This window comes from Tauraco erythrolophus, chromosome 2 (genome assembly GCF_009769465.1).
Source record: "Tauraco erythrolophus isolate bTauEry1 chromosome 2, bTauEry1.pri, whole genome shotgun sequence".
In the NCBI taxonomy this organism is placed as follows: domain Eukaryota; kingdom Metazoa; phylum Chordata; class Aves; order Musophagiformes; family Musophagidae; genus Tauraco; species Tauraco erythrolophus.
In genome coordinates this window covers 131016699-131040919 of record NC_141466.1, presented here as the reverse complement: position 1 = coordinate 131040919, position 24221 = coordinate 131016699, and the positions used below count along the sequence as shown (strand labels likewise).

Below are 24221 nucleotides of genomic sequence, written 5' to 3'. Positions count from 1 at the left end.
ATATGAGAATCTTTCCTGGAGCATGTTAGTGATAACGGTCATGCCGGTAGAATATAGTGAAGGCTGAGCAAACGCTTTGCTTCCTTGGGATTTCAGTGTCAGTTTTAACCCAACTGTAGCTGTTCAAACTCTCGTTGCATGTTTGCTGCAGCCCTATATCTTTCCAAGGAACGTATGAAGTCCTGCTTTCCTGGAGAATCAGATGAACCTGTGGGTTTTCCCTCCTAACAACATGGAGGTTTTCTATCACAGTGCAGTGTACAAAAGCTCTTCTTGTTCAGGCTCTGAATCTTCTTCTCACTTTGATTATGGGCTTTTTGGACACTCGCACTCAATCACATATCCCACCCTTATCCAAATATCCAATACCAACCATCCCCTTCCAATTTCTGCACAGCCCTGCTGTAGTCCCCAGCTTGCTCTGCTTGCCTGCTCGTGTTTTGGTTTGGAGGGGCTGCTGTTATTTCAGCTCCCTGCTACCATAAAAGCTCTGTGATTGATGTCGTGCATGGAGAGCAGCACCCACACCCAGCAACCGCCTTTAGGTCTCAACCAACCTGTGGTGATATAACGGCAAGTGCCTGGATCTGTGCTCCTGGGCTGTGAGATAACCTCTGGCTTGGCTAGTGTCTGGTAGAAGTGGTCTCACAAAGACCTGAATACTGCAAACAGACTGGGAGCGGAGCAGTTGGCAGGATAGTTTGTGTGAAAATAAAATGAGTTCTGCCAAGTGTATGAGCATGATACGTGGAGGAATGGGCAGACTGAATGTGGCTTGGGCACATGTATGGGCTGCAATTGCCTCTGCTGTGCATGCCGTTTGATAAATACATAAATGTTACTTTTTTATACATGTAATAACCAATCTGAGTCATTGTCAGATAAGCAGAGATTTAAAAGGAAGACTTAAAGGTGCTGGTGATGAAACCACTGTACATATTGGCAGAGAGTGAAGGTAGAGTAAATCCTTGGGGTAGAGCCTGGCAGCTGGGCATGTTGAGGACAATTTGTGGCTGCATAATTCACTGCAGGGACCAGCCTGGTGCCTGCAAGTCCCAGGGTTGAAGGCAGAGCCACTTCAGCTGCCTCTGGGCACCTATCAGAGCAGCTCTGCCAGATGTGAGGAAAACTGCCTATTTCAAACCTAGAAACAACAGAATTGATTTGTTCCTGGGAATGGGCAATGCTGAATCACACAATTTGGGAGGTTAAAAATCAGTGTAAGAGAACAGTGCCAACACAGGGGGTAGAGGAGATGCTTGGGGGCCAGCACAGCTCGTTTGCGAGGACAGACTACTTAGAAAATGTTTGTTGATGAACGAGGTGTGGAGGTGTGCACTGTTTGCCTCAGGTTGTGCAGTGAGGAGGAGCTCAGAGGCACTTTGTGCAGTACTTGTGCGGGGTGGGGAGTTGCCTTTCAAACCAAGAGGATTCGTAGTGATGACGAATGGGGAGGAATCCCTCTGGGGAGAGGAAGGAGCTTCCTACAAGCCAAACTCTGTGTATCAGAGGGTTTTCACCATGGAAAACACCAATTAAATCCCTTTATAAAGCAGCTGGGTTTGTATTGGTGAGCTCCTCTCTGCAGAGAGGGATGAAGGTGATCTGGGGTCTCATCCCACAGCTCTGGGGCTCCAGGCAAATATAATGCAACCCAGTGCCAGCACTATTTTCTGGCCTATGCCACAACCATGTGCTCTGATCTTTTTGGCAGATGAAGTATTTGTTTAAAGCCACAAATGACTGCCTGAAGGGACGATACTGGGTAATGGGGTCCTGCTCTGCAATTTGTCTGAGCACGGGGTACGTGTCACCCTGAACTACAGCAGCTGTGGCTTGTTCTGAGTTATATTCTGGAGCGGGGTTTTTGCTGTCTTGCTGTGCAGGACCTCTGGGTGCCCAGGTCTCCAGCCATGCCCATTGCTTCTCTTTGGGCACGTCCCCTGAAAGCAGTCACTGAGCGTGACTGACCACTCAATATGGATCTGTAGGTCTGCATCACAAGAAGATTTTTTTATGTATAATGTATGCACTAGTCAAAATATTTTCTGCAGAAAATGAATTTTAAGTAAAGAGGTTCCTTCCTCTAAACCAGCAACTAACTGGCATTGTGTGCATGTTGGTATATTTTTCAACACCCGTAAAACTGAAAGTCAGTAGGTAATATGTTTGCCTTTGTAGAAAGGAATTGTGTGTTTAGTTTTCCATGAGCTAACACCGTATGGACTGAGATCTTCTGGGTCATTCTGACTCTGCGGAACTCGGTGGGTCTTTGCTGACTTCTGCAGTAGCTGATGATTCGGCCCTCTAATGTGGCTCAAACTACCTCAAAAATAGAGCAGGTACACTATGGTAAGAGATCTTTATTAAAAATTTTGTACATCAAAGGATTAATGACTACATTTTAAACAAGAAATAAGATTTTACATATTACAAAAGATGTTAGTTCTTGAATTAGAAATAAATTTTATGAACACTGTACATGACACATCTGAGACAAAGAGCAGGAATAGGCCTGAGTGCCTGAAAATATGACATAACTTAATAAGCAAGTGCACTCGATTCTTAGTATATGACATTATTTCTGGAAAAATTGCATGTTAACTTCTGTCTGAAAATGCTGTATCCCTCTAACCAGTAACTACTGACAGTGTTCTCGGGAGAAAGCACTGACACATGTGCTCAGTGTGGTAATTTTTCCACTTGAAGTTTCATTCATTGTTGGAGAAATCTTCTTCCTATGGCCTGTTTCTCTTGGAGAGAGCAGAATGTTATTCCGTGGCATGGTAAGCACAACCTGCACATAAAAACCGAATGCAAAACACCTCTCGCAATGTTACCTGACCTCCAGCCCAGATTAGAAAAACCAACTGACAGCACATCAATGTCTACAGAAATAGAATTTTATTGACTGTTATCTTTTGTTACAAAGTAGTTAAAAAGAAATATATCTTAGCTTATCAGATAACCGTTACTGTGTATCATTCATACAATATAATTTTTCTTTTTGAGATTGTCAGTGTAGCTGCATTAGAAGTTAAAATAAAAACAACACAGAAGATCACCTTTTAATTGCATGACCTATTTGGCTAGGAAGGGCGTGTGAAGTTTTACATGATAGTATGAACATACAGTTCCCATACAAAAGCGTAGTATGTATCTAGTCCAAGAAAGGTAATAAAAAAAGATGTAAATCTTTATACAGAAAGTGACAATGCCCATGTTATACTATGGAACACATCTACTAATTTTGAATTACAGGTGTAATGTGTGGATTAAAGATATCAACTTACTAAACAAATTTTTTTAAAAAAGAGAGAGAAATCTATAAATAAAATAGTAAGTGCTTTCTTTAAGATAATATTCTTTGGCTGTTTAAGTGCCAGCGAAGGGTCACTGCAAACCACTAAAATGCGTAAGGTCCCACTATTATTGTTAACCTTAACACGGAGCTGGTACGGTAATTCAAACTGTTGACTGTGAGCATCTCCAGATCCACAATGTGTTCTCTTGGGCCCGATAGTGACTTCACCAGCACAAGCATTGCACTGACGGTGCTTGTTTGCTGAAAGAACAACGAAAAAAAGTTCAATTCAGCCAAATCTAAACCGCTTCCCTAGTTGCATCACGAGTACTTGGGTGTTACTACGCTGTAAAAATGCTCTGTCTCAGCACAGAGATACACAATGCAAGTATTCTTTTAACGTTTTTAAATGGCCTTGACTAATCCCACACCTGGCTTTGCTGCAGGGAAAATTTTACCTGACTAAGGCTCAGAGGAATAAACTGCACTGCAAAATCTGTTCCTGGTTATGCTGCCTCTCCTAAAGGACGTGAAAAGTGGTAATCTATCCCAGGATGGTCTTTGTTTTTATCCCCATCTATCAGCTTTTAAAATATATGGAGGATAAGTAAAACAAGAGACCTAATGTCTTTAACAGTGATATAGCTTGTTCAGTGGACGCAAACTAAGTCTTGTGGCTCGTGCTCCCCTTGTAAACATTGGGAATTTTTGCGACTGGTGTGCCTATTGCCATCTCCTTGTACTACTCCGAAGCTCTTTTCCCAGTCTGGGATCATGCTGCTGGGGAACACTGACAGGCCTTGTCTGTGGCATGCTGCTAGTTTAACAGCTTTACAATTTACAGATGACAACAAAAGGGTAAACTCCATCTCTCCCTTCACCTACTACAAATATTTTCTCACCATGTCAAATGAGTAGGGTATACAGAGGAATCCAATCCATCTGCTCTATCTGAGATCCAGCTCAGAGTTGTACTAAAACAATAGGAGTAACTTCTAAGTAAGCCTTTGTTTACTGCAGTCCCTTGGCAGGAATAAACACATGCTTCCTTATTTAAAGCCTGCAATTTCTTGTTGGGTGGCAACAGAGGATTGGCATTGTTTGTCTAAAGAACATCAGTGAAGGCTAGACTGGGGTCCAGCCCAAACTGAAGCAGATGCAATCTTGCTCTTCTTTTAAGCAAATAACAGTTTGTATTTTGGGGGTAGGTATGGATTTTTGATGTGCAATAAATCCAGGGAAAAGCACTGGATTGTAGGCTATACCAGAACAAATCAGATACAGCTGAGCAGTTCCTTCTTCCCATCTTGGGAAATATGGTGTAAATAGGCAATGCTGTACCTTAGTACACTTCTTGGAGGTACTATCAAACCCCCCTAACCTTCAGATTTGAAGAAAAGTAAAAATTAAAACCTTTCAATTATTGAATTTCTGATTTAATTTTTTTTGTGCTGACTCTGTTTTACTGAGTGTAAAGTCACAAATGAAGCAAAAAGAATTTCCCAGGAATCTGTAAATACTACAAACATCCAAGAAACATAGATTTCTTGGAAAAAAAAAAATTTAAAGCAGATGCTATAGGCACTTCCATTCATGTGTATCTACTTGAACGCACTTCTGTTTTCCATCAGGAAACACTGCTATGGTAAGTCATGGAACTCTTGTGTTTTTCTGAAATAGTGGCAAAATACAGGTTTAAGTATGTCTCAACATAAAACCTTTTTTTCAAGTTGGCCTGAACTTGGCACTCTAGAAATGAGTGCCCCATCCCAACCTATTAATTATTTCTTTACTTTTTTGTAAAAATGAGGAAATTTAATAAACAGAATTGCACAAGGAATCTTTCTATAATCTTCTCCTAGATACATCTATATGAGATGTTGGTGCAGAGAATGAAAAGCATAGAGGGATCTCATTTGAATCAGACACAGGTGTTCCAGGATTGCTAAAATATTCACCATCGCTACTACTGGTGTATTCATTCAAAAGAAACAGTTTGATTCTCAGTTCAGAGTTTTCAGGTAGATAAGTAAGAGGCTTTTTAGAATTTGGAAACCAAGCATGTTTAATAATGAAGTATTAAAAAGTTGATAAACTTTGGGATTCGGTGATAGTCCCACCAATACTCACTCTCAGGTAAAATTCTCCATTTTCGTTTCCAGACTTGATCCGGAATGTGTTAATGGTATTGGGGTAAATAGTGGTGGCCTGAATCTGGAAGATATCCGAGGGCACCGTTCTGTCTGAACGGATGCTCATGTATTTGTACACCACGGAGTAAGGCAGCTCTCGGCAAATGGCGTTTGACACGGGGCAGACACAGCGGCTGAAAAACAAAAGGGGATGAAACTGTGACACTTGCAAAAAAAAAAAAATAGTACTTGCTTTCTGTTGTAGTTCATCATGTTGCCTGTTGAGGATGATCCTAAAAAAAAGACTGATTTTTCTCTTACTTCTCAGATGTAAGGACGTAGGGCTCTTGACAAGGATTTCTTGGGTAACAACGAAATCCTCCGTGGTAATTCCAGCAAATTTCATCCTCTCTGCATTCATTAGTAGTCTCACATTCATTTATGTCTAGGAGGAAGGAAAAGGGACAGTGTCAAAGCAGATGGAAACGAGTTTGCTACAAAAACGAAGTCTTCAGAATAACAACTGAAAAAAAAAAAGCCACCTGCTTGTCTGTTGAAACCCAACCGGGTTCTGTGTTCTTCACCTGCTTTTCTGGGGCCTGCCTATAAAGCATTTCTCTATGCAGAAAAGGAATAAATTTGTTTACTGAGTGTTAATTAAGTCTGAACATTTTTTAGTTGACCAAAGATACACATTAATCCTATATTAATGATCAGAAATACTGTAGAACTGCATTTCTGTAGAAATACTACAATATTTCTAATTGTAATACTACAATTTCTACAACTGTAGAAATACTGTAAAGTTTCTACTGAGCCAGGAATGATTTTTATAGCAGAAGGTATCTTGCAGGCAGAGGAAAAAGGTTTTGAGGAAGAATTGTGGTTTCCTGCATTTTGCAGTTCTCATTTTTAATTGCCCGAGTTCATGATGTAACTAAAATGCTTAGTTAATGGCTATGTTTTAACTAAAATAGCTCTGAAAGGAATAATGAAAATGGGTTTATTGTACAAAGCAGAGCCTCCGTTTTTGCTGGGGAGGATAACCCTGACTGGGGTGGGGACTGTCACACTGGCACTGCACTAATGGTCTGATACCCCGTCAGTGCCAGAACCCCAGTGCTGTGTGTCTATATGCTCTCCCGAAATTAACACAGTCACAGAAAGGGTTTGTTCAAATGTCATCTCTCAGAAGGCACAAACAGATTTGTAGATGGTCGAACTAACTACCCCACAATGTTCAGTATCAGCTGATGTTCTTAAAAAGGGAAAGAAATTAATCTGATTTTTCCAGAAAAATGCTAGTTATTTCCTCATCCCTTCTGCCAATAATGAGCACACCTATTTATTTCTAAAAATAAGGACTGTTAAACTGGGTTCTGGATTACACAAGCAATAGTTCTTGCACTTAATATGTTGTTCTGCAATAATCTCAAAGATGCAGAGACATTTAGCACCAGTGAGGAAAACCCACAAGCTTTAAAAGTCTGGCATTTGGTGGCACCTGACCAGAATGTTTATTTTCTAAACACAAATTATCTAAGCTGCTCAAGTCTTGCATTTTCTTCTCCTGTTATCAGAGAAAACATATCTTTCATTTCCACTGTGACTGGATTTAGGAACCTCTATCAAATGCAACATGATATAAAGCCATGTTCAGTGTCAGTAAAAAATGGCCTGATTTTTTTTGAGATATTTATCTCTGAAACTTAGACTCACTACTTAGACATCTAAGAAAAGGTTAAGCCTGAGGGTTGGAAAACTGAAATTTTGCTCTAGGTATCTGAAGGACTTAGAGTTTGAGCTGAAGGATTCAAATAATTATTATAAGATATGCAATTAATCAAAAAATGCTTTATCAACATGCCTTTTGCTAACATAATGGCAATGCTGCCATGAAATATAAGCATTCAGATAACAAGCACTCTTAGTCTTGCTTGAAATGGTGTTAACGATGTGGGTTGGAGACTAAGATGAGGGCACTCACCTTGACATGTTCTGCCTCCTACTACCTGGTACCCTTCAGGGCAGACACATGAGAATTTTCCTGGTTCGTTGACACACTGGTACTGACAGATATAACTTGAGGTTCTGCACTCATCAGTGTCTGCAGAGAGCAAAAGAGCTTAAAGTTACTGGGGTTTAACATCTACCTTGTCACAGAACTAAATATAGTAGTTAAATGCTGGTTCTAACCGGGAAAAAAAAATCTGTCTAAAAAAGTTATCAAAAAAATGAAATATACTGCTGAAGGTCTCAAAGCTGCAAACAGAAGGGCTACTTTGACTTCTGTATTATCAGTAATATTTCAAAAGGATAATTTTGGATTTGAGGAAGCAAAAGCTAAATTAGACTTCAGAACAGGTTTGGGAAAATAACTCTTGAAAGAATTTATACTTTTAACATTCCAAAATGTGATTACTTTCACAAAAAACACAGATCCGAGATTAGTTGGTAAGGCAAAAAAATTTATTTGCATTTGTGCGTTCCTCTAATGGAGTAGGTCTTTGGAAAAGAGGGTACGGCCTCTTTTTGTCTTCAAATAATATTTAGTGTATACCATTCTCTTGCTTTTTTTATCCTTGTGTAACCACCAGTCCCTTGCTAGAGAAGTGTAGTGTGAAACAGAATTTAACAGTATATGCTGTTAACTGGAAATGAAATCAAACCTATCAAAAAAACCTAGGGAATGGCTTGGAAAACAGCGTAGCTTCCTTCTACTACCTCTGAGGTTTGAGCTGGGTTTTTGATTTTTCTCAGGGGTGTCCTGGGAGGCTGCATACTTGCTGCTCCCTGTTCTGTTCACTTGCAAGCAGGATTAGCTTAAAAACTTGGAGAGGGAGCATCTGTAATAGCTCTGCTGGCTTGTTTAGGAGGGCAGTGGTAAACCAAAAAGACCTCTTTGGCTCAAAGGCTGGTAGAAAGGATATGGGCTTTAAGGGTGAGATCATCGTGTGTCCAAAAGGAGATTAGGGGACCCCTGTGGAGGCTCTGGCAGAGGAAATGAAGTGTTGATTGTATAATCATCAGGAGGCATGCTGTTTGTATACACAGGCTTGAAAGCCCCTCAAAAGCACAGTTGTCGGCTCCTTAAAATCAAAAATTTGAGGTTTTCTTTTCAGAGGAGCCTAACAACACACAAAATTGCACTTGTTTTTGGTTTGCATTCCTTTCCAATTCATTTAATGGTCATCAGCATTAGACCACACACAATTTTGTGAAATAAGCATTCAGAAGCTTTATTCTTCCCAGCTGTGATCTGAACTGTAGTCATGTCTGTCCTGTTTTGCACTCTTAGAGTGCCCCATATTCACGTGTACCTGAACGCAGCTACTAAGGTGTGTATTTGCAACCACATTTGCAACAGAATAAGTGTCTTAAGGGTTTTGGCTACCAATTGCACCCACAGTGTTGGGCCCACTAGAATTATATCCCGTAGTTCACAGAAAGTCTTCTGGGAAAATAAGTAAAAAAAAAAAAAAAAAACCCTCTCATCCAAGACACAAAAAATTGCTTACCTTCACAGTTGATTCTGTCACTGCTTAACTCAAATCCTGGATTACACTGACAGATGAAAGAACCCAGTATATTGTAACACTGTTGTGCACACGGGTTATTGGCATCACATTCATTTATGTCTGAAAGGAAAAATTACCGATCTTTATCTTGTGTAGTGGGTAATTAGGCTGATTAAGTGGATTAGTCCTTAGTCTGGGTCTATTGCTTAGCAGAAGCTTAGTTGAATCCCTCAATATAGACCTGCAGTCACTGGAACAATGTCAGGTCTATGCTTTACATTCCATGCAGAAAAAGCGTATTTTTCCAGGAATGAGAGTTATTCTAATGTGTGATGAATTCTTCCAAAAATGTTTAGTGTGGCTATTAAACCCCACATTCCAGCGTCTTTTTTTTCAGGTATGAAATGCCAAGTCTCTATAAATAATTGATATAAGGAACACATACTGATAAGACCTCTCAACATGCAGTGGTTAAGATTTATTTGAGCTATTTATTACTCTTAAAATTTGTTCTTTTAAATTCCATTACAATTATAACATGAGCCTTTGAGGCCAGTGGAGTTTTGCAATGCTGTAAGGCCTAGACTGTATTGGGGGAAGGTATGTTTCTGTCCTAGATTTTTTCTATGATGTGCCCATCCTAAGAACATACATGAGAACACCGTGGTATGAGAAGAGAAGCAATTTTTAAAGGGACGTTTATAAAACTGTAATCACCTCTGGAATCTGTAATGCTTTTTTTCATAGACTGTTGACTAACTGCTGCTCCTCTGTCATTCCCTCTGTAGATTTTAGTCTGTCTTTCCTTGTATTCCTTTCCTGCACGTTTGCCATTCAATTTGTGTTTATCAGATATAACCCTTAGTAGAGCTGCATTTGGAAAAATCATGGAGTTCATGGCTTTTGCAAATGCTTATAAAGGTCAGCAATGCTCAGCCGTTTACAGGTACAACTGAAAGCTGATGAAGATGACTAAGATTAGGCATTCACAAAAACCAAACCAATGAGGAGGATATTAATTTTATACATGATGAACCTCGTCATCCTGAAAATGAATAGTAATAGGGGAAACTGATGACAAAGGTTTTTCTTCTTCCTTTTCATTAATTTCTGGCAATAGTGCAAAGAATGTACATCATGACAATGCTACTAGAAGGAATAAATAAGCTAGCCAAACCAAAATTCTGTTTTTCCTTCCAAGAAATAGTGACCTACTTTCAATATATGCAAAAGTTGTAACACAAATGTAATCGGTACAGCTGTCAAGTGTCACTTCTGCCAGATGACTGTTGCAGATGTGAAAGTCTGTCTTGATGCAGCAACCATTCATTTACAAATTTTCTTCCTGAGATTTATTTCACCTTTCCTGGTGGGAGTATGATGTCTGAGGCTGGAAGAGCAGCAAGCCAGAGAAGGGGCTTTTTGATGAAGCATCTAGCAAACTTGGAGCTGTCATATGGGTTTGTGAGTGTAACTGAAGGAATACACCTTGTGGTTGAGCCATGGAAAGGGTCAAACAAGTAACAACTTGTCACATGGTTACGTTGTGTCCTTGTGCAATTTTTTTAATCCTATTGTTTGGTGAAAAACAAGAAATTCCTCTCTCACTTCAGTGCTATGCAGTGTGCCATGGTACTTGATAAGATATGGTAATGACTGGAACTAATGGTAGAAGCTGGAACCTCAGATTGTGGTGTGTGTATATATTAAAAAAAAATAGATTTTATCTTTACTAAATTTCAGCCATAAAGAACTTCTGACAATCTCCATCACCAGTATCTTGATTTTTTTAATGGCCATTCTCTCTGCACTTCAGCAGACAGCTACCTTTTTATTATTATTCTATGTAATTCTTTTAGAACAGAACTTAATGATTTCCAACTGAACAGCAGTCTTAAAGTTTTACTGCAAGGCTTCTCTTAGTGTTTTATTTCTAAAGGGAGAATCACTTCTAAAGGGTCACTTTTCCTCAGTGACTCTCGTTTTCATTTTTAATATTACTTTCTAGATTTTAAAATGTGACAGTTACAGATACTTTCTTTCATTGCTAAATTTATCATGTGCTGAGGATAATTACACTTAACTGCAGAGGTTTAGTGTTGCTTCCTCTGGTTTCCAGTTCCAGCCTGTGTGTTGCGTGAACTGGGAATATCATGAAAGCACATGAGAATGCAGAGTGATTCTCCAGAACTCAAAGAATCAGTAAATCTAAGATGAAATAACGAATATAAACCTCCAGGGTTCCAGTTGCCAAACTACATGCTCCTCAAAACCCTGCTATGCCATCAAAATAACAGGTTTTCAATAAGGCTTCAACTTTCTCACCCTCCTGTGCTGCTCAGATTACCTGCAGGAGAGCATCTCAATATGGCCACTGGTATGACTTACTGGTTGGTAATTATTTCCTTTAAGTTGAGATGAAGCTACTTAAATTCCAGCTGTGGCAATCATGTGTCAGTATTTGTCTCTGTACTGAGTGAGCTCGTGTGCAAGTACATGCAGAGAAGTTCTTACCTACACAGGTGTGGTTGTTGGATGCTAACTGGAAACCAGCATTGCACTGGCAATAATAGGAACCGGGAGTGTTGACGCATCGATGGTGGCAGTACGGAGGCAGGGTGCACTCGTCGATGTCTGAGTTATCAAAAAAGAGAAATTAGTTCACGTGGAATCACGGCAGTTCACTCTTGCTGTCCTGTGTCCAAAGAAACTGAAAAGTTAATTGCACTTGACTAAAAGCAGGGGGGAAAAAAGCTTATGTGAGGTAGGTACTGCTTGTATGGATATTAATGGGAATAATATCCTACTCTTTCTTTCAAGTAACTTCTGTAAAAGTCTGTTCTATGCTGATTTTCTTCCAGTCACTGAGATCAATCCACATTCCAACTTATTTTTCATTCAGTTCCACAGTACCGCTCAGTCCTGCTTATTTTGTACAGGTAAAACCCAGAACGTTTCATTCTGCTTTTTAACCAAGATTTCTCAGGATCAGACATACAGTGAACGTGGCTTGTAGCTCTTGTTTTTCCAAAAATTTGCACGCAGCACACTTAGCATGTACTAAATCTTTTCAGCTCCATTAGGAAGAGTCCAAATTTTCTGTGCAAGGACAGGGGAATGGTGAGGATAGAAGATTAATGGGCCTGAAAAGGAAACAGGTGGCTGTGCTTCCGCAGGGATTCCCCTGAACCTGGCTTGCTCCTGCGAGGGGCTGCAGTTGCTCCTGTTGCCCTCCCTGCCTCTCTTGCCTGTCCCTCCATGCGGCAGCTCCGGCACCTTCTGGTGCTGAGGAAGGCCATTGGACTGGTTGAAGCTGGTGCTGTCTCAGGCAGAATTGACTTTCCACAGACTCTCCCTGCAGATCAGCCCTGGTTTTGAGGTGGTGCAGGCTGCCTTTCCAACTTCCAGCATTCCTAATGTGCACTGGAGCGGGGTTTTCACCTGCGAACCATATAAAACGTGCAGCAGCCCATTCTTTTACCTCCCTGCTTTTTAAAAGGCTTCCTTGTGTTCTGGAGGAGATACTGCCCCTGGTTTTGTCTGAAAAACATTTTTTTAATTATGCCCCAATGCTGATTGTGCATGTATGTGCAGCAGCCGTCTTTAGTCGTGGCCTGCTTGGGCTTGGTGAAGAAATCCATGCCGTGTTCTGTACATGTTCACAATGTGAGATTTCAAAGGCTCAATGCTCAGACAAATAAGACCAGTTTTCACTGGAACAAAGGCAGGCACTTCCCATATCCATGCCAGATCTTGAGTTTCCTACCTCCAGCTGTTTCCACCATAGATGTGTTTAAAAAGAGGCCAAGACTTTTTTTTATAATGAGGAAAGTGTTTGTTTTAATATCAAGTGAAAAAATAATCTTTAGAAGTTAACTCTTTCTCTGTCAAATTTACAGTCACTGTTTGGGACTAAACTTACAAGTAGTGTTTTGGATAGTTCTGAATGAAAAAGCTTATGCTGGAAAATTCCTGGCTATCCATCCAGTAGCGATTGTAGCTGTAACTTTTGCTGCAGAGAGAAATTTGGAAGTAGAAATGGAATAAATTAGGAGGCACAGGAGATCTCTTCCATCCTTGACTTTCACAGGACTAAGCTCATACAAATTGCTGTTTAAGGATCTGATTATACAATAAATAGGCGTATGAGGGAGGCTTTGCTACTTAGGCACTGCGTTTACACACATAAATGCTTCCAGGATCTGACTCTAATTCAGTGGAAGTTGCGCTTGCAGGATTAGGTACATCAGCTCCATGCACATCTAAGGGCTAAGCACCATCTAATCAATTCAGCCAAATCTTCTGTTAGATTGAATTGTCTTCCAGCATTACTTCAATCTGCAGCCCCATGTTTCAGAAAAACTAATTTTGCAATATATTTGAACAAGCAAATTTAAAAAAAAAATCTCTCGAAAAAAGACAGAAGTGAATAGTGAATTCAGATTAAAATCAATCAATTCTTAGAAATGAGTCCTTTCTCTCTCTACCTTGAAGCCAAAATAGTCTGGAAAAATTTCTTTCAAATTTGAGAAACATTTCCTCCCATATGGAGAACCTCTATCAAGATCTGGCCCCAAGAACATTTTCTGGCAAAGTTGTTATAAAATCCCCAAAGACAGGCTTTATTCTGAAATGCTGACAGTACTAAGCGTAGGGATGTACTTATAATTTAGGTCAATGTGTAATATGTAACACAGGTGTTATTCTTGGTTTTGACCTAAATAGAAAAAGGGAAATTTCACTTTCCAGACATCTTCATGTATAGATTCAGATGCATAAATGTATTCCTGTAGATATAAGGGGGGTGTATCGTTCTGCTTCTTTTCTTTTGAGTGCTGTAATGTGTCCTGTGAGACTTTCAGGTAGTACTATGGGTGTTGACATTAAAACTGCTATTGCATGGCAGTAATATATTTTACCTGCTATAAAAAATCTAGATAAAACCCAGATATTAAAAAAAAAATCAATGACCTTTCAAAACTATTCCTTTACCTACATTCCAAACTACTCATCCTACTCTTGTCCAGAGAACTGAGAGAAATCAGATATATCTGTGTTTACACCAGCTTGACAGTTCAGGGCCTGATACATATCTCTTATCTGTTAAGAGATAAGAATTTTTGGGTTGATTTCTACAGCCCTTGGCTCAGAACTCTAAAGAAAGAGCCATGCACAGAAATTTAAGTGAGTCTAGATGTGTACTGAAATGTCCCCAGCTTCTTTCCTGCAGCTCTTGTTAGGCAGTGACTACCTACAGCCTTTGCAAGGCTTTTTGAAAGAGATTAAAAAAAAAAAATCTTAAATGCTTTCAAATGCAGGATCCTTAACACAAAGAAAAAGAAGAAAGCCTGAAGTTCTGTTGTTCCTGCTCTGCTGAGGACAGACCAAAAAAACAACCTCAAATGCTTTTCTCCTAGGCTGCATAAAACCACTCGTGTCGTATAAGAAGTGGCCTTGAAAATCACCTCCTCATGTGTATATTTGATGCTCTTATTTCATAGTTGCTTTTATTGTCTCTGACAAACCTAAGGCTTAAGGCTGAAGTGCCTACAAATCAATTCATCCACTGAAATCACGATTAAGGAGGTGTTACAGGCTGAGGGAGGACTGCAGGAACAGAGTAATGGCACTTTTGCCTAATGTCTCCAAGCGAGGATGGGATAGGAAAGATGCAGTGTTTACACTGCACTTGGATTTAATTTAATGCCATGCTTGTATAGGTCCCAAGGGTGCTGATAGTTTGTTTTGGCACAAAGAATAAAGCGTAGTGGTTTCTAAGTTGTGAATATCATACACCTGCATTCAAAATTTCCATCTCTTTCATTTATACTCGTAAAACTGAGTACTGAAACAGGCTGTGCAAGGGGGCTCCGCAGAGCAGGGATCAGCGCTGTGTGAAGGTGGTGCTTTGTCCCACGGATCTGGAGTCGAGTCTCACTGAGGTCAGGGGAAAGACAAGCTTTGGTTTGCTGCTGTAGCAGACTTAGGGCTGTATCTGGGACATTAGTCAATACCCCAACACAAACAATAACCACAATGGTAACCATCAGGAAAGTTACTCTTGTGAAGTTCAATTCCAAGTGTTGATTATACTTAAAATAGTTTCTAGTTCCATGTTTTAGTGATTAACTATTGTGATAAAGTGATTATTCCATTGCATTTCAGAGTTCTATAGCTGTTTTACAGTACACGTATCTCTAGGTTTTATAATCAATATAAAGTTTGTCACTGTAGATAACAAAAAAATAATGTGGAGCAACACTTACCGACGCATTGATCCCCTCGTTTCTGATAGCCTGGAGGACACTGGCAGCTGAAGGACCCTCTTAAATTGACACATACTTGGTCAGCTCTGCAATTATGCGTTCCAGTCGCACATTCATCTATATCTTTATAAAAAAAGCAAATACGATATTAGTAATAAAGTTTCCTTAAGATATTTAGCCTGTTGAAATGCTTTATCCATCTTCAGGCTACCTGTAAGTGAAGGCAGCAGAGTTCAAACACACTCCAAAGATGTTATCTCAGTGCTGATTCTATTTGCAGGATGTAAAATGTTATCAGATTTCTAATAGCTTTTAATTCTGATATACTGCATTTGGAAATATTTTCAGATATGGTTATTTTAAGCAATCAGATGTTACTATTTGTCAAATAACATGAACACTTTGTGCTTATCACTATAAAACTTTCTGTAAACTTCTTGCAACTTTATCATATTTTTATCATATTTTAATCATTTGACTTGTTTTTGCATGCTAGTTGTTTGTTGCATGCTGAATTACTCTGGAAAATTTCAGCAGTCATAGTTCAGCCCTTTCTCAAGAACGAGATGAGTTAGAAACATGTTGTTTTGCTGATAGTAGAGACTCTGATGATCTCTTTAGCACGGTTCCCGTGCTCCATGCTTGGGACAGGGGCTTGGAGCTTGGTACGTGGTGGCCTTCTCATCAGCAAAGAGATCTGCCTCTTGTCATTGCCATGAAAATTCCCTTAATTCTGTCAATCTGTTCAAGTCTTTGGAAATGGCTTACATGTGTTTGTATTTGAACAGTACAGCTAAAAATGCAAATTCTCGTCTCCTACTTTTCAGTGTAATTCAGGCAGCTTTTACTTCACTCTAAATGCAGGTTTATACAAGTATAAAAACAACACGATGATTTTGCCTATTCATTATAACTGCTGGAGGTACTTAATTATAATTAAACTGCATGTGCTGACAAATAGGCTGCTTAAAATGGAATTACAATTTGCTTTCTCATCTGAACATCCAAAATGTTGGAGGGCTTTTTATTGTAACCTGACACGGTACAGTGAAAGGACTTTTTAATTTTGGCATTGTACACAATTTGGAGACTCTAGGCTGAATAAACAAATTCCTTAAAACTTATGATCTCTAGTTTACAAATCTCAGCTGACCTCTCTATTTGTATAGGCACTGGGGACGTTAGAACATCACCAGTGGCAGATTCTGGGTGGTGCTTTGGAAAAAATGATGGATTCTTTCTCACAGCAAATGAAAACAATTTTGACCACAAGATTCAATAAAAAAAATAAACCATCAACAGTTTGAATTAATTCTCAGTGTCTGCCCTTTCCCCAAATGTCCAAATATTTTACATATATCTTCTCTTTATCTGACAGGAGAAACAAAGTCCTTTTATGTTAGCCTGCTCTTTGCATCTCTGCAGAACACGAGTGCCAAAGCTGCTGCGTTGATGCAGGGCTTGCTGGCTGTGTTGCTCTGTAGGGACAGCTGAGAAGCACATTCTCAGGTGCAAAGGCTTTTAGTGACTACAGCTGGCTGCCTCGCACCAACCCGACACAGCGGTGGAGTTCAGTGCAAGTCTGTGCAGGGAAGGGACTTCACTGGGCTTTGCATGTACTCCTAGTTTCTAAAAAAGCTGAAAATAAAGTGACTATGATACTCATACAGTTGCAATCCTCTTTGTTGCAGAGTGTACTGGAAGAAAGAGTTTATTTGATCTTTAGGAACTTTAAACTTAACATGAGTCACCTTCTAAAACGGATTAGTTAAAATGCCTTAAGTCCTTTTGTTGCCATTTGCATCTATGGATTGGTTTCTGTTTAGCTTAATTTCTATGGAATAATAACTACTCCAGCTAAAATGAAGTAAACTAGATTGACTTATGTGCTCAGGGTCTCTGATTTTTCCCAATGGTAAGTCCAGTTTGAAAGAAAAACAATTATTCAAAAGCAGTGTTTGACTGCTAGCTGCCTCCTCGTTTGGAAACTCTTGGAGAGTCAATGTTATGGCCACAAAAATCTTTCTTTGTAAGAGCCACCTTTTCTTGAGACTTGTTCAAAGGAATCCTTCAGAGCTCTCCTAAGCTTCTCTCTCAAGTTAGGATCCTGAACTGGGTTGCGTATTTGCTGTGACTGTATGTCTTGTCTGTCTTCTACGTGCTATGAAAATGCTTACCAGTATGTGGCATGTTTTTGCTGGACTTCAGAAGAGCTTTATCAGTGGTCGCTACTCTGCATTGTCATGGTACTTCTTGCTCTTTTGACTGGCTTTGGATGGCTTTTGTTGAGATGCGAGTCCCTAGGCAAGCCAGGGAAACAGAGAAATGGAACGAGGTATTGAAGGGACTTCTCTGAATGCTCCAATCCTTTTTTTTCATTGTGTGTGGACTTACCTACATCTTTACTGAACTGCCTAAGGTGGGAAGTGAGGGTGGACAGGAGAGCAGCCTCCAGGCTTCACTGGGGAAGGGCAGTAGGTTGGCATGCTTGGAGCAGTTTTGTTCACATCTGTGCAAAGGAATTGGTAGAGGAAGGTGGCTGGCCCGAAGATCAAGCTTAAGTGCTTCAGGGAAAATATTGTGGGAGGAGAACAACAGGCAGCCATGCTAGAAAGGTTTCAGTGCTGGAACATTCAGTTCTGAGATTTCTAGTACTGCAATAATTACTGATATATCTACTGTTGTGACTGATACAAGGGTGAGGAAGTGAGTGGAAGATTTCGGTGCTGAAAGTGGTGCCAAACGTGAATTGTACTGGTGTGATACCAGAAGCAGCCCAGCCCTTGTGGAGTACGGAAAGAAGCACTGGTGGATTTTGCAACGTGATGTTGCTGCACAGATCTCTGCGTCTATGCTTTTGGTAAGCGAGGCCCAAAGAGAAGTCTTCAGCTTCTTGGCATTCGATGTGACCTAAATCATCCTCCGTTATAGAAACACTCTTTTTTTCTAACTGTCCTGAGAGTTATTGGAACAACAGAATAGTGGAAGTCATAGGAAGGAAGCAACATGGATGCTGGAAGTCTCCCTGGGATGAGGCAGATCAGCTCCATTTTTCTCTGAGGTGGTAGAGTTAAAGTTACCTACCAATATGCACATACGCTTCTCTCCCCGTATGAAACAGTGTAACTTTACACTGGTGTTGCCAATATTGATCTGGCATTCCCACTTACCTGTCTGTTTGTGGCTCTTGAATGGGCAGACTGTCTATCTGCAGTTGTTTAGGGTATGAGTGAACTCTGAAGCTTCCAGATTGTTTTCCCAGTAGTGACATCTCTGCATGGAAATCAGTAATTCCTAGGTCTTCACTCCATTATTCTAAGAACTTCCTTTTCCAGTTTAAATTAGACTTTTCCAACGCATTAGATTCTTAGCTTGTTTATTGTACTTGCACGATGCCCTCTGGTTCTGTGACAGTGATCTGGAAACTGCTTTTAGTCTGTATCGAATGCAGTAATACTGGGAGGAGGTGGTGGTTATACAAAGCATGGGTTTTTCCTTACATCCAACCATCTCATTCCATTTGATTTTTCTTGACAAAACCCCTGGACTTAAGTGTGAACAGTAAATGAGGGTATTGGGAATCCATACTTTTGGTTTCTCCCCACTGTAGACACCTGTGACCAGACTGATTTGGTGTCTGAAGACATAGCAATCTGGAGCAAGTGTGTGATAGAAACTCCAATAGGAACATCACAGGGCTCACCAGCTTTAATCCTAAGAGCAAGATAAATTTGTTTGACCTTTCCTCTCTCGCACAAATGTTTAATAATGTGTTACGTGCATGTGTATTTACAATAATTAAAAAAAAATTAAATCAAGACACTGCTGCACACACTTGTCTCTCTGGGGAGAGGGTGAGAGAACAAACATGTGACAGATGTTTGTCATGTTGCTTAATGCACTACTGGAAAGCACTCAAGATACCACAGTGATGAGTGCAGTATAAGAAACAGATCTAGAGAGAAAATAATGGGTTTTTACAAGCTCATTCTTGAGCATCTTTCCTCTGCATCCTCTTTTCCAAATTTAGTGTCATCATGATAAAGTTTGTTTTCATAAGTGTTTCAGCAACTGATGCCACAGCTGAAGCTTCTACATTAAGCAAATATCTTCTAAGTTATACCTGAAACACTCGTAACTCATTCCTCATCAGCTTTTTTAAATTTCATTTTTAGATGTTACATGTGTTTTTTTTCAGTCACGTAGGCAATTTAAATTACATTGGTAACCAGTAATGAAAATTTTTTAACGTTACCTTTTTTATTTCTTTGTATTTTCTAATCTCAGCTAACATTTTAAACGGTTGTGCTGTTCTTTACAGATAAACAAGAGCTGTAAGTTTGTATTAAATTGTGAAACAACTTGAATGGTATTTGATTGTTGATGCATGCAACCGGTGAAATATAAAGTAATTCTTAAACTCTCTATCTGAGTACGATCTAAGATGTTGCTCAGGTTTTTATTCCCAGACAGTCATTCTCTGGACAGTTACAGCCTGTGTAGTTGGAAAATTTCCTGTGAAATAGCCTGGGTGTCTCTAACAATTCTTTAGCAGATTGATCTTACTTAAAAATGGAGCTGGGTTACCTTCTGTGTCTTGTTCGTTGTAATAATTGAACTCAGATAATTACATACTATTTGAATAGACCACTCAGAGGATTTATGGGATTTGTCTGTACTTTAAATAGTTGTAAAAATGTAACAAAATTTGTAAAATGTGTTTGCATCAAATATTTTATTTCCTGTATGTTGTTTATAGGTGTTATATCCAGAATACTACAGTGAAGGAATGTGATAGTTTCAAAATCAAGTACTTAGGGAATTGCAAAACACAGAATTCAGGTTCTCTGAGCAGTCTGAATTCAGATCCATTAAGCATCATGACACAGTCTTTAATTACATGAACCTCATTCTGTTTTTCCCATGGGCTTGGGCTCGGTCAAAGCCTACCGTTCCCCAAATGAACTAGGTGGTATGGTCCTCTATCAAGTTGCGATGATTACTGCTATATAAAAACCTTAAATTGATGTAAAGGGTCAGAGTCAATAGAGGAATGGGGGGAGGAACATTACAATTAAGGACACTGGTGTCTCAATTAAATTACACGTAAGCCATGCCGCTCTTTCAGAAATGTTTATGGAAGTCCCCAACTGTACTATGGTAAATATGGCCATCAGACCCCACTGGCTCATCCTAAAATAAATACTGCCTTTTGCAGCAATCTCCAGGGCTACTCTAGAAAGTTCACTTGAGCAGACTTCCATATTGGCGACTACCTGCAGGTTAAGAGAATGCTCTGATTTGCAAAGGCTACTGCGTGAAGCTTGCAGGGTGCCACAGAAACAATGTGAGAACCACGGAGGGGCAGAGCTTGCTCCTGTATTCCTTCAAAATAGAAATCAACTTGCATTTCACAGCTCTAATTCCACAAGCCTCACTAATAGCTATACCCAGTGATTCCCTCATTTTCCAAAAATGTACCCGCGCTCCCTCTTGAAGTGATTTACACAATTATGTCCTTCCACTGCTGACTTTGGCAGCCTCCTCTATATTTCAACCACTGGTGGTGTACAAAAATTTTGCCTGACCTGCTTTTTAGCTATAGCTTTCTCTAAATCTAGTGTACCGTTCCCTGTTTTAGAGCTAGTTAAATTTTCTGCTTCTCTACTGCAATCCATTCTGTCAGGCTCTTATCTACATCCACAAAACTATTTCCTAGTCTCTCCTTCTGAGCTACAAACCTGGCTCTGTTCCTTTCATGCTGTGACTCATTTTTCCCAAACCCCCTGACTCATGCTGCTTGCTCACTTATGCAACAGCTTAATCTCTGCAATTTTCTTCGTATCATTGAGAAGTACATAAATTCATGAGATGCATTTCACCAGAGCTTCAAACTTTTGTAGGAAAAAAAAAATGCAATCCACATCTATCCCTCTTATTTAAGTCACTTACATCTTTTCTCCTCTAGCTGATACCTCCATGTTGTGCTCAGAGCTGGAGAATTGTACACTTAACTAACTTGAGTATCTCTTACTCTTGGGATTTAAGTGCTCAGCTTCTTGTTGCTCACTGGCTCTCAACATACTGCAATTTACTACAGCATCTTCATGCTCTCCTTGTTTATATATTCATCTGTTCAAACCAGTCACACAATGCTTGTAGGTTGCTTTCTCTGCTCTGTAGCAATCTTGTAAGCAGAGCACTCCACTGGCTCAAAAAGAGGGCCTTTAAAATGTCCTTATGGGATTTGAATTCTCATTCCTACCCCTGCTGAGCAGCTGTATGGACCAGCTTCTGAATGGTTTATACAAATCTAACCCCAGAATAATTCCACTGGTGTCAGTGTTGCACTTGTCGTTGACTCCAGTGAAGCTGTTCTCCATTTGTTTTGAATGTAAACGACAAATATTTTAGTTAATCAGTTTAATTTTTTTGAGGTCTCAGTGTGAGGGAGACCAGCAAATGACTTGGTCTATTTTTCTAATAGATTCATCTGAACTGAAAACATTGCCTCCCACATAAGCAATGGCACCAGCGAGTCTGATATCGGACATACAATGATCCGCACAGTCCTGCACATATTGTGGACAATTTACTTCAGGATTCTATAAAAACTTTCACTTTGCTTCATTAGCTTTCCCTCTGTCTGTAAGACATTATATTAGTATTTTTCAGAAATAACCAGCTGAAGGTAAAATATTTGAAGAAATTAGACCACTATAGCTCTTCCATGAGTATGGGCTTACTTTATTTTACCAAATTAAGCATTCTGTCTCTTATTTATGTTTCTTATATTGTTCTTGCAACTGAAGCCAAGCTCACTGCTATGTCGTTTCCTGGATCCTCCCTGATCCTTTCTTACACATAGGAACAACATTAGCAACCTCCAAATTCCCTGGTTCCCTCCCCAGCCTTAGCAAGCTATCAACAATTTCTGTCAAAGGCTTTTCTATTTCCCTTGCTACTTCCTTCAACATTTGGGATGTTATTCATCTGGGCTGGATGCCCAGACAACTTTTAACTCATTGGTGTTGGGAGGCTGTGCTTTGTGGTGGTAAATACCAGCAGAAAATCTGTTACATAACATCAGGTCAGCAGGTACCAAAAGACTCGATATTTGGAGAAATTTCTCACTTCTGGAGTGGCAAAACCTGTTGATAGAGACCTGCACTCTAACAGTGCAGTCACTATCCAGTAGTGTCATGAGGCAGCGTCTGTAATTCCGTATGACTCTGCAGCAGCCCATAAACTCCCTCTTTATTGCTGTTTTTTTTTCTTTTCCCCTTTTAAATTTTCCTTTGGGCCTTTCATGTTAAGTGTATTGGCCTGATTGCCCTGGTAACAAGTTTTCACAGTTGAGCGAAGGTAACCTGCACAAACACTTGTTTGTACAGGAAAAATATAAGTAAGAGCCAAGACCTACATTTAAGCAAATATGTGAGGTACAATGTTTAAATTAATGAGATTTTCATGAAAAACGACACAAATTCTTTTGGTGTGCCGAAATGTTTCCCCTCTCAAATTTGAGAGTACAGCAAAGCACGCTCCTAACAGATTTGTCTTTTAGTACTCCTGGACATCAGGGTACAACGAAGTAGAAGTAATGTGAAGTATTAATGTAGAAAATGTACCCAAAAAAATCGAACGCATTGCAACTCAGTTTCTTGCGTGATTTCTGTATTTGGACTGCAAAAGTGTTAGTGACTACCATGAATTTGGGAAAGTACCCAACCACAGTGACTTCATGAATCTGAAGGTGCAGGAAAAGCATCCTTCTATTTACTCAACAGAGTTAACGAGGGATCAAGCTGTAAAAATCAAGTCTGGACCGCAGTACTTTGTCACAATTATGTATTGTCTTTGGTATGTCCAAACTGAATTGACTTATCACATAGAATAGCTAAATAAAGGAGTGAGCCATAGCTTTCAGCACTAGAACATCTCCCACATGTTTGTTTGGGAGTGGCAGGCAGCTGAAGAGGAAAAAAAATGAATGAAGCTTTGAATTGATGCATTATTTCCTTTCCCCTTCACCCTGCCTCCATCGGTGATGCCACCTTCCTTCTCTAGTGTATGCCATGTCTGTAAACTACACTGCAAAAAGTAAATGGCTTTTAATTCTGAGATTTTTATTTTTACTTTGAAGACTGTGATGCGATATGCAACTGAATATGCTTTTTCTATTCTTTATCTTAACATCAGCTAATACTTAGAGCTGTTATGTTCAAGCCAGCCTTTCAGCGGTGACAAGAGAAGGATGCTTAACCTGAATCAGTGCCCAAACATGTTCTGCCCCTGTGCCTTCTGCACAGTAGCTGTCCATGCTGGAAACGGTATGGCAAGTTAAAAAGCCTCATGCTGCATTACAACTTTCTCTAGCTTGTGCTCCGTACTCTTCCAGACCCCCACCAGTACAAACTGTGGTTCCACGCAGCTTGGAGGAATGTGTTCTGATAAGAAGATACACTTCACTATCAAATCACAACCACTGTGAATGAAATGTGTAACACATAAAACACTGTTCAAGTAAGACAGTAATTAAAACAATTATTACAAATGGAAGTGGTATGGCTAATATGTCAACGATGCTAGTCTGATACAAGGCCACAAAAACTATTCCCAGAAGACATTTAACAATAGTGTTTTCTATCCAATGTTACTTCAACGTGTATTCTTAAAACAAGAACATGGGTATTAATACATATGTCTTTGTGTTTAAAGTTTCTGAAAGGGAAGAGTCCTTTTCCCAATGGAGGACCACAATATTAACTATTAGTCTTCCTGCTCCTCAAAAAGAAAAATAGGCCATGTTTCTGATCTATATTAATTTAAAATTTGTATTTTTGGCTTTGCTTCTGCTGGAGCCATAAACGGAGCCATACTTGCTTTCAAGTTCCAATCCAATAATTCAGTGCAATGTATCCGCAAGTCTGAGTGCTTCAAAATGTGAACTGTCATAATGATAAACTTTTTGATTTACATTGCAATAGCTTATTTTTAC

General features: G+C 39.6%; 1 protein-coding gene across 6 annotated transcripts in view; it reads right to left on the bottom strand.

Annotated features, from left to right (window-relative positions):
- Positions 1–3406: 3406 nt before the first annotated feature.
- The window catches only part of EFEMP1 (EGF-like fibulin extracellular matrix protein 1), a 47134-nt gene continuing 26319 nt past the window's right edge, over positions 3407–24221 (bottom strand). For 2 of the 6 annotated variants that reach the window (XM_009977423.2, XM_086631141.1), the window contains exons 4-10: positions 15221–15343; positions 11469–11588; positions 8955–9074; positions 7424–7543; positions 5758–5881; positions 5435–5630; positions 3407–3565 (exon numbers count right to left, since the gene is read on the bottom strand). In XM_009977423.2, the coding sequence (XP_009975725.2) occupies positions 3407–3565; positions 5435–5630; positions 5758–5881; positions 7424–7543; positions 8955–9074; positions 11469–11588; positions 15221–15343 (962 nt within the window). The remainder of the gene's footprint in view (positions 3566–5434; positions 5631–5757; positions 5882–7423; positions 7544–8954; positions 9075–11468; positions 11589–15220; positions 15344–24221) is intronic. The other 4 variants (XM_086631140.1, XM_086631143.1, XM_086631142.1 and 1 more) reach the window with 4 other exon arrangements.